At 35.3% G+C, this 10870-nt stretch overlaps 2 protein-coding genes across 3 annotated transcripts; both read left to right on the top strand.

Moving 5' to 3' along the window:
* LOC107643621 lies at nt 143-5387 on the top strand. Of its 2 annotated transcripts, none has more exons than XM_021123865.1 (5): nt 143-640; nt 764-2403; nt 3419-3835; nt 4070-4356; nt 4991-5126. In XM_021123865.1, the coding sequence occupies exons 1-4, from the start codon at nt 555-557 to the stop codon at nt 4321-4323; spliced, it is 2397 nt and encodes a 798-aa protein (XP_020979524.1). In that variant the 5' UTR covers nt 143-554; the 3' UTR covers nt 4324-4356; nt 4991-5126. The 2 variants fall into 2 exon arrangements, with proteins under 2 accessions (XP_020979524.1, XP_016202803.1); XM_016347317.2 differs by having other exon boundaries at nt 146-640; nt 4070-4299; nt 4991-5387.
* On the top strand, nt 6006-7509 carry LOC110262863. The gene is made up of 2 exons (XM_021103501.1): nt 6006-6701; nt 6797-7509. Exons 1-2 carry the CDS (start codon nt 6474-6476, stop codon nt 7016-7018), a joined length of 450 nt encoding a protein of 149 aa, XP_020959160.1. The 5' UTR covers nt 6006-6473; the 3' UTR covers nt 7019-7509.

Here is a 10870-nt window from a genome sequence, read left to right as displayed (position 1 = left end):
TTGAGTGACAAATTTCGTATTTAGTTTTAAATTATTATTATAATATATAGTCATATAAATATTAATATTAATGTGATATTTTATACACCCAAAATGAAATTGAAATGGAAGTTTGCTTTGGAATTTGTCTAAAAACTTTTTTAAAATACGAAAAGTGTGTTCGAAACAAAACACGTTGGCTTTGGACAAATGTGCACAATCTTCTCCCAGAATCTCGCTCTCTCCTTCCATCGTTCTTTCTCAGTGGTTCAAAACCAAAATATCAAGCACACGTCTCACTTTATAACATCATCTTCCTCCCACTGATTTCTATTTCTTCTACACACAATGAATCTCTCACATTCCATAATTTCCCATGTCAATAAATAATGATAATAGTAGTAATCACAAGTCTTAATTGCCTTGGAGTTTTCTTTCTTGAGCATTAAAAACAACGCCTTTCCTCCCAAAAAGGTCCATTGTAACTTGTGGGTGCCAAGAATCTTCTTGTGCTTAAAACCCACGTCGATGGTTCCATCAATATAAGCTTTGTGAATGATTTTGTTTATGGCAACATGTTCTGGGCTTTTCGTTCTTTGTGGGGTTTCATATCCACTGTTGTGGTTTATTTCTCTGGGCTCATACTTAGATACATATTAAGGTTTGTTCTGTTGACTATTGTTTCTTTCTTTCTCAAATTTTTGTTTTTTGGTTAGTGTTTGTGATTACATTCAATATGAATAATGCTTTTTATCTTTTTTTTTTTTCCTTTTTGTGATTTCAGGTTTCTTCAGCTTGGTGATGCAAAGAATGAGGTTAACGTTCAACCACCTGATGCAGATTCTGAGGCCAATGGGATCTCAGAAAAACTTGCTACTTTCTTCTTTTGGAGGGAAAATTTTCTAGAAGTTGGTGAAGAAAGACAAACTGAAATAGAAACAGAGAGCTCTGCTTTCATGGAAGATAATGGAAAAAGTGACGGAGAAACAGAGAGCTCTGTTTTGAAGAAGGTTGAATGTGATACTAATAAAGACCATGCGGAAAGTGGAATAGAAGGTGAAGAAGATGGATCTGATTTCATGGAGAGTAACTCTTCTGTTCATGAAGATGCTGAGAAGAATGTTGCTGAAGAAGAGGGATTTGTGTTCATGGAAATGGACTGGGATCCTCGTAAATGTAAACTAGATGAAGATGACACAGAGTTGTTGGGGTTAATCGAGAGCAATTCTAGTGTTCTTGAAGGTGGGGAGAAAATTGATGAAAGCAAACCAGAGGAATCTGTTTACATGGAGAACGGTATTAACACCATGAAGAGAGAAGAAGAAAAAGAAGAGGAAACTGTGGAGACTAATTTCACAACAAACACGAGGAAGTGTGAGTACATGTGCGGAAAAGACACAATTAGTGGGTTCATAGAAGAGCCCACAGCCATGAGCTTCAGCTTTAGAGAATTTTACATGGGTCCATATGTTTCAACAACCATTTCTCATAATTCATGTACCGACACTGCCAAACAATTTTCAGCTCTTGATTCACAAGCAGAGGACTCTGTAGCTCAAGGAGAAACAAAGGACTCTGTTCAAGAACAGGGTTCTAGTACTACTGCTCCTCCTAATCCTAGTACTAGTGTTCCATTTTGGTTCGAGAGCCACCCATTTGTTGAAACTGATTTGTCCGACGAAGATAATGATGACTTCCTTTTCAATGAAAACTCATTGGTATCCGATTTGGAGTCAGAGTCATCTAGCTCAAGTGGCTTAATCTGGGGCAACGTCGACAACAAAGTTGACAGTGATTCGTTAACTTATGATTTTCTTGTTGGTAAGAGCATTGATGAAAGGTTTGAGACTAAGATTATGAAGTTGATGATGCAAGAGAATCGAATCGAAGGTGAGGATGCGAAACAATCTTCATCCGATGATGATGATGATGGGTTCATAGAAATGGAACAGGTTAAGAACGATTCGAAGTCCTTGAACACACATGAAGAGAAAGGGTGGAGCAACGACATGAAGAAAAGTGAAGCTAAGTGCGAAAAGAATCTTCAATCGAATGAACCGGATTCCAATTTTGATACTAACGAGGATGATTTGGAATGGGAGCATGATGATTTGGTGGAGCAATTGAAGCTGGAGTTGAAAAATGCAAGGCAAGGAGGACTAGCCACAATTCCAGAGGAGGAGGAGGGCGAGGACAAAGATGAAGACGAGAAAGAAGAGGGAGAGAAGGAGGAAAGCGAGAAAGAAGAGCTAACGGAGTCTCCGAAACCGAAAATGGGGTTTGATGTAGATCTTGAGCAATTGGAAGTCGAAGAGAAGGTTGAATACAATGAACAAGTAGATGAAATTGAGAGAGTTTACAAAAGCTATGCAGAGAAGATGAAGAAACTGGATATCTTGAATTACCAGACCATGCATGCATTAGGTAAGAACCAAATTAATTTTCATATCATTGTTAAAATTGGTGTTGTTAGAGCATTTTGAATTTTTGAACAATTTCAACGTTGTTCTTTTGAAAGTTTTCAGCATCTTGCTTTACCATACTCTCATCCCATCTGCATAATCAAAAGTAGCATATTGAAGTTCATTTTTTTTTTCCTGGTAATTTCATAATATTGTATAACGCCTTTTTTCTTGATGAATTTATGCCACACTTTTTCTTTTACTTTCAAATATGGGGATGTTCCATAAAAACGCATAAAACGTCTTTTTTTAAATATATTTTTTAATAATTAAAATTTAATATATATAATCACTTAAATTGTGTTATTTTTGTCAAAATTAGGTCAGACAATTTAATTTGACTGAAATTTTTTATAAAAAATATTAATTTATACCGATTTAAAATTTAATTTATTATTTTTTTTGTTAAACTAATTTATCTGATCTAATTTTAATAAAAATAATATAATTTAATTGATTATATGTATTACATTTTAATTTTTAAAAAATATCTAAAAAAAAAGACGTTTTTGACATCTTTATCTAAGTGGCTCTTTTCAAATAATTGTTAAGTACAATGGTTTAATGGTGGGCCCTTGTTTTACACCGGTCATATCTTGTTTAATTATGTACACATAAAGCTATTCATTTCTAGTTTATTTCTCAGCAATAATTGAATAGATTGTGACAAGTCTGCTTCATATAATTGAACAGATAGGTCTACTTTATACATTAAAGACGTTAAAGTATCAGGGATATTGGGATTTATTTCAACTAGTTTTTAGAATATAAAGCATTCAATAAAGATGAAGGAACCTTGAAATAATGTTTTTTGAGATTTGACCCGGATTGGTTTCTAGTATTGTACTCTAAGCAAAAGAAAACTTGTTTATTTAGCAATAATAATAATAATCAAGCTAATATCTTTTATTGTTGGGTTTTGCTATCCATTTGTTTTATTATTATTAACTCACCTACTTTGCTTACAATTATTGTAGGTCTAATTCAACTTAACAAAGACCCTCTTAAATTAATTTCAATACCAAAATCCATAACCCAAGGTGCAAAGCCCGTGATTTCACATAATCTATGGCCAAGAAAAGGATCAAAGAACACAAATGATCCAATTTTGAAACTTGTTCATGAACTTCATAGAGATCTTGAATTGGTCTATGTTGGGCAAGTTTGTCTCTCATGGGAAATCCTTTGTTGGCAACACAAGAAGGCACAAGAGTTGCAACAAGAACATCATAGTCATGGTCATAGGTATAACCTTGTTGCTGGTGAGTTTCAACTTTTCCAAGTTCTCTTGCAAAGGTTCATAGAGAATGAGCCGTTTCAAGGGCCGAGGATTCATAACTATGTCAAGAACCGCTGCGTCATTCGCAACCTTCTCCAAGTTCCAGCAATCAAAGGTGAAGTATCAAAATCAAATATTTAGTTTCTAGTCATCTTATATTTAACAATGTTATGTGTACGAAAAATATCAGTAACTCATATTGAATACATGTTCAAATAAAAAGTACACATTGAAAATGAATTAATTTTTTGCATGCATATAACTTAGCTCCACCCAAGTATGCGTATTTGTATTTGTGCAACAAATTGCTGCCTCATCTGAGATTTTTTTTCCCTTTTCTTTTCGGTAGACGATAGCTTGAAGGATAGGAATATGAGTAAAGTAGAAGAAGAGGTTCCAATTACAAGTGGAAGGTTGGCAGATATCATAAAAGAATGCATGAGGGTGTACTGGGAATTTGCCGGAGCAGATAAGGATTATGGGAACGTGATCTTTAAACTTTCTCAGCAAATTGCAGCTGAACTCAAAGATCCTTCAACTTCAGGTCTTATAGACGATATGAGAGCTCAACTACATAAGGTATGCAACTATATGCAAAGATGAAAAAGGATTATACATGAGACGCTTCAATTTCAGGTCATATCAGTACTCTTATTATACATTTTTTTATTTTTGGGTGCACTTAAGATACATTAAAAAGATAGTCACTTGTCTCGTTTATAATATAATAAAAATACGTGTATACTTATCACATTTTTTTTGGTGACTGTATACTTATCACATTTGCACAGTAATTAAACAAGATAAATAATAAAATTTAAATTCGTAAATACCATTCAAATTCCACATATACGTAAATAAAATATTTATTTTATTTATTTTAAAAAATTTTAAAAATTTAGAATTTTAAAAAACTAAACTTTGTCCATACAATTGTATTTTGTTTAATTGTATCATTAGTCTATATAATTTCTTTTTTCACATAAGAATAGATTTTTATTATAGTATTTTTATTTTTTGTAAATAAAAATAAGTGATTGTGGATTTGTAATTTTTTTAAGAAAAAGATTAAGTTATCATAGTCTTGTTAAAGAAAATATTAAATACATGTACACATTTCTCACCTTTTGTAAAAAATAATGTTATTTATTTTTTGTTATCTATTATTAGTTTGATTAATTTTTAATATAAAATAAAAAAGAAAATTCATCAAAAGAATAGATGCTCATAATAAATTACAAATTTAGAATCTTGGTTTGTATGTATGCAGAAGGAGAAATGGCTGAAGGACTTGGTGAGGAGTGGGAACTGCATAGTAAGGAAGTTCCAAAAGCACCACGAAGACGAACTTGATCATGAGCAATTGGTTGCCCAAGTTGGGTTGAGATTAATTTCAAGGGTCCTAAGCATGTCAAAATTAAGGAAGGAACAGGTTCTATGGTGTAACGAAAAGTTGCACCGCATCAGATTCTTGAGCAGGAAGAACGTTCAGGTTGAACCTTCTTTCTCGCTTTTTCCATGTTGAATCAGAAGTCAGAACTATAGAGATACTTTAATTTAACACAGAAAATTAATTATATACCTAAACTACCATCTAGGAGCATCTGCATACATTGAACTCATTTTGTTCCATTGTATATGTATAATAATAAAGATATAAAGATATATATATTTGATAATTTTATATAATAAATTATCTAATTTATCATTAAAAATTCACAAATAACTTTAAACATCAAATTTATAATTAAAAAAAGGTCAAAATAAACAAACACAATATTTTACTACCAAAAAAATAACATTAACAAATAAGTTTTCAATTAAATAAAGACATTCATCACAAATCATTTAAGTAATACAAATTATATACTGCAAAATAAAACCTCAGCCATAAAAAAATATACATTCAAATTCTTTAGAAGTTCTTATGAACAAAATCGAGTAAATACCCATAGTCAGTGACGGATCCAGAAAATTTTGGTAGCTTTTCTCTTAACACTACCATCAAAATTTCTCTCTTTCCTTATATATTACTATACAATTATTTAAAAATTTACTTTCCAACACAAGTAGAAGCCGACTCTTATTGATATTCATAGTTAAAAAAATTCTTTCAATTAATATAGTTGCTACGTAAAAATTAAAGCTAATTTGAAAATAAGATAAATAATATTCTTTTGAGTTGATTTTTAAAAAAGAACACTAATTTCGTTTAAATCTGAGAATTGATCATTCTAACGAATATCTGATATAAAAATTTTAAATTGACGATTAAGTACCAAAAGTTGAGTAAAAAATTATTGTGGGGTCAAATTTAATAATCTAATGGGGCAAATAAATATTATTATCATATACTACTAAAAAAAGTTCCAAATTGTAGTGGGGGCGCTTGCCCCCACACCATTGCACTTAGAACCGTCCCTGCCCATAGTCGTCCCTAAGATTCACGCAATTACCTATAGTCATTCCTAAGATCCTGATTTCCCTATTGTAGTCCTCCAGATAGAGCTTCGAGTACTCAAACTAGTCCCTGGCCATATTTCAGGTGATGACTCATCACCGCAGCGCTGACGTGGCCTTGGATTGCCACGCTGGAGGGCTCTCAACGGCTAGCTGAGCTGGCTAAGTTCCAATTTTTACCCAGATTGGTCCCTCCTATTATATGTAACCCTAAATCCCCAAATTCTCAGACACTTCCCCTCTTCGTCTTGTTCATCTCTTCTTCTTCTTCTTTCATTCACTTCTTCCTGTTCATGCACTTCCATCTGGGGCTGCTACTCATGTCGATGATGGGTGGAGGTAGCACTACAGGTGGAAGCTCTGTTTGTTCCCCATCTAGCTGGAACCGGACTAGAACGCAAATGAAGAGCAAAAGATCGGCTCCGCCAGAATGGTGCGGCTGTGGCTGTAGGCCAGTTCTCAGATGGTCTGGTACAGATTCGAATCTGAATAAACCCTTCTATGGCTGCCCCAATTATAATGTAGGTTAGAATAATTACTTGTGTTGTTATGATTCTCCTTCCCTGACTATTCTTGTGTTGTTTTTCTCTAAACTTTGATCCTGTCTTGGTTACAGACAAGTGGGAAGAGATTGTGCGGACTTTTTGTGTGGGCAGATTCTGTGAATGAGGAACAAGTTGAAAAGTCAGAATCGTGTGGTGATGAAGTGAAGATCAACTTTGATTGGAGGCTTCGAAGGTTGGAGGAGGATGTCCAGATGCAAAAAGTGATTACCCAGTTGTTAGTGTTAGCTGTGTTTGTATTGACAGTGTTGTTGGTGATTCTGTATTGTAAATGATGAATAAGTTGGTGGTTTTGGGTTCCTTGTTAGCAACAGATGTAAAAATCTGCTTCTTGATGGAATGAAAATTATTGTTAACTATGAAATTGTTGTTAAGATAAACTCCATTGTTCATGCAATATCTTCTCCTTTCCTTTACCTAGTGGATTAATATTTCTCTTACCCACTGCTGCATGTGCCATGTGCCATGTTTCTCTTAATCCTACTCCCAGTTTTAGGATCATTCCCTGTAGCCTCAGAATAAGAGGAACTACCCTCATTTGGGCCTAGCTTAAACATGCTATCCTCTTCACTGTCAGAGGAGTCAGAAGATACATCAAAGGGAACCTCATTGTTAAACACTTTACTCCTAAATCCTCTAGCAGCAGACTGTGTACAGGGTCTCCTGGAAATACTTGGTCTCTTGGACAGTTTCTGCTTGTTACTCTTATCTGATTTAGTGCTTTGACTGGGCTTCGTGGGCTGGCTGATTTTGGTGGGCTTGGTGAGCTTGGTGGGCTTGGTGGGCTTTGGGGGGTTAGTATTCTTGAGAGGTGATGTGCGGATAATTTATACACTTTTTGGCATTATTTTTACATAGTTTTTAGTATGATTTAGTTAGTTTTTATTATATTTTTATTAGTTTTTAATTAAAAATCACAATTTTTGACTTTACTATGAGTTTGTGTGTTTTTCTGTGATTTCAGGTATTTTCTGGCTGAAATTGAGGGACTTGAGCAAAAATCTGATTCAGAGGTTGAAGAAGGACTGCAGATGCTGTTGGATTCTAACCTCCCTGCACTCAAAGTGGATTTTTTGGAGCTATAGGAGTCCAAATGGTGCGCTCTCAATTGCGTTGAAAAGTAGACATCTAGAGCTTTCCAGAAATATATAATAGTCCATACTTTGCCCAAGTTTAGATGACGCAAACTGGCGTTCAACGCCAGCTCTCTGCCCTATTCTGGAGTTAAACGCCAGAAACAGGTTACAAAGCAGAGTTAAACGCCAGAAACAGGTTACAAACTGGTGTTTAACTCCAAGGAAGACCTCTACACGTGAAAGCTTCAATGCTCAGCCCAAGCACACACCAAGTAGGCCCGGAAGTGGATTTCTGCATCATTTACTCATTTCTGTAAACCCTAGTAACTAGTTTAGCATAAATAGAACTTTTTACTATTGTACTAAGGGTCTTTTTCCCTGTTTTTGAATTCATATGCCATTTGGGGAGGCTGGCCATTCGGCCATGCCTGGACTTTCATCACTTATGTATTTTCAACGGTAGAGTTTCTACACACCATAGATTAAGGTATGGAGCTCTGCTGTTCCTCATGAATTAATGCAAAGTACTATTGTTTTTCTATTCAACTCAAGCCTATTTCTTCTCTAAGATATTCATTCGCACATAAGAACATGATGAATGTGATGATTATGTGACGCTCATCCCCATTCTCACTTATGAACGCGTGCCTGATAAACACTTCCGTTCTACATGCAAACAAGCTTGAATGTGTATCTCTTAGCCTCTTGATCTTGAGATCAGAGTCTTCGTGGTATAGGCTAGAACTATTGGTGGCCATTCTTGAGATCCGAAAAGTCTAAACATTGTCTGTGGTATTCCGAGTAGGATCTGGGAAGGGATGGCTGTGACGAGCTTCAAACTCGCGAGTGCTGGGCGTAGTGACAGACGCAAAAGGATTACTGAATCCTATTCCAGTATGATCGAGAACCGACAGATGATTAGCTGTGTGGTGACAGCGCATTTTGGACTATTTTCACTGAGAGGACGGGATGTAGCCATTGACAACGGTGATGCCCTACACAAAGCTTGCCATGGAAAGGAGTATGAAGGATTGGATGAAGACAGTAGGAAAGCAGAGTTTCAGAAGGAACTAAGCACCTCTATACGCTTATCTGAAATTCTCACCAATGAATTACATAAGTATCTCTATCTTTATTTTACGTTTTATTTATGTTTTAATTATTAAAACTCTATAACCATTTGAATCTGCCTGACTGAGATTTACAAGGTGACCATATCTTGCTTCAAGCCGACAATCTCCGTGGGATCGACCCTTACTCATGTAAGGTTTATTACTTGGACGACCCAGTGCACTTGCTGGTTAGTTGTACAAAGTTGTGACAAAGAATTAAGATTATGAACGTGCATATAAAGTTTTTGACGCCGTTACCAAGGAATGAACGATCACGATTTCGCATACCAAGAGGGTTGGCTGTCTTGGAAGGATTAGCAGTTTTGGAGTGTGATGGTTGTGATTGCCGTGGGGATATTTTATTTTTTGGGACCGGATTTGCAAGAACTATTGGGTACAACCTTTGGGATAGGAGCAACTATGAGTGCATGAGCCTGATTTAGTGGGAAACTCACATCAATATCTGTACTTGCATTACACCCCTCTCCACCATCGTCATCTAAGTACACAACTGTGTTATCTCCCTCTAATACCTCCAGCACTGACACTCCATGCTCGAAATATACATCAATCAATCCCTCATTTGTCCTAGCACAATTTACCATCTCTCTTATCTCTTTGTCACTGTTTACATTTCTCAACCTATTATCCAAACCTTTTCCAGGAACATGCCACCAGCACTGTTTTATGTCATTGTACCCAAGCTCCTTATGGTAGTTCCGTATGTAGAAGACATCTAGAGTATTAGTGTCTAGATCACCTAAACAGGCCTTGTTGTCCGAAGAATATACCATAATCCCTTCTGCATTTTTTTTGAAGTCACCCCCATGATGAAATATGATGTCCAACTTCTCTTCCATCTGCAAGAAATTTTAAATTTTTTACAATATACAGGGAGAATTTGAAAGCCTACTGATGCATTAAAAAAAGAAAAATAATCACCACAAGAAAACATACTTTTTCAATCCTCCATACATCTCCCTGTTTTATCCCTGTTTCATTCGGGTATTACAGCAACCCCACAAACCCCAGCCAAGATTCAAATCCTAGACACTACAATGACACCAAAACTCCAGAACCTCAACTACACTAACAACTTGCATATCATCAACCAACATTGTATTGAAAATGCAAAGTAAAAAAAGGAAGGTTACCTTGAGTCCGATCACAACGTCAGAACCTCGTGTTTATGGTGAAAGAAGGGAAGAACAATAACAACTTCTGGTCGGATGACTTCTTCTCTCAAATTTTCCTAAACCCAGCAAATACAACCCTACGGCTACGCCATTGATGGGGAGATGAAGAAGAAGTCAGAGGGTGGAAGAAGAAGAGACGAGTGAAGTGAAGTGTTTGTATTGGGGGAGAAAACTATTTTTCATACTAAATAACAACTATACGATATCGTTTTTGGCTTTCAAGGGTGCCAAATCCAAAACGACGACGTTTTAGACCCGTCCCACGTGGCAATCCGAGGCAACGTCAGTGCTCCGGTGATGAGTCATCACTTGAAATATGGCCAGAGTCTAGTTTGAGTACTCGAAGCTCTATCTGGAGGACTACAATAGGAAAATCGGGATCTTAGGGATTACTATGGGTAATTGCGTGAATCTCAGGGACGACTATGGGTATTTACTCGAAAAAAATCATTCCAAAAAATTTAACAAAGTATCATGTACCATCATAAATATTATTTCAAAATTAATAAAACAAAAATAACAAAAAAAATCAAATTTTATTTTGTCATGCAATGAAACTAATCAACAGTTAATCAAATAGAAATTATCACTATTTTTGACAATTATAGCAACCAAAATCTTTTCTGTCCAATAATTAGAATTTAGAATAAAAAATATAGTAATTCAGAATTGTTATAATTAACAAAATAAGAATAAAATTAAATTGAACTATTGAAGAACTCAAGAAAGAGAGGAATAACATA

This window comes from Arachis ipaensis, chromosome B05 (assembly GCF_000816755.2).
Source record: "Arachis ipaensis cultivar K30076 chromosome B05, Araip1.1, whole genome shotgun sequence".
In the NCBI taxonomy this organism is placed as follows: Eukaryota; Viridiplantae; Streptophyta; class Magnoliopsida; order Fabales; family Fabaceae; genus Arachis; species Arachis ipaensis.
The sequence above is the reverse complement of the archived record's forward strand: the minus strand, read 5'-3'. Positions and strand labels throughout refer to the sequence as shown.

What these genes read in the sequence shown, in the direction of transcription:
- LOC107643621 (XM_016347317.2), top strand. Translation starts at nt 555, where the DNA reads ATGTTCTGGGCTTTTCGTTCTTTGTGGGGTTTCATATCCACTGTTGTG. An exon ending in ATACTTAGATACATATTAAG is followed by an intron (nt 641 to 763) that starts GTTTGTTCTGTT and finishes TTGTGATTTCAG; the next exon opens with GTTTCTTCAGCTTGGTGATG. An exon ending in CCAAGTTCCAGCAATCAAAG is followed by an intron (nt 3,836 to 4,069) that starts GTGAAGTATCAA and finishes TCTTTTCGGTAG; the next exon opens with ACGATAGCTTGAAGGATAGG.
- LOC110262863 (XM_021103501.1), top strand. Translation starts at nt 6,474, where the DNA reads ATGCACTTCCATCTGGGGCTGCTACTCATGTCGATGATGGGTGGAGGT. An exon ending in ATGGCTGCCCCAATTATAAT is followed by an intron (nt 6,702 to 6,796) that starts GTAGGTTAGAAT and finishes TCTTGGTTACAG; the next exon opens with ACAAGTGGGAAGAGATTGTG.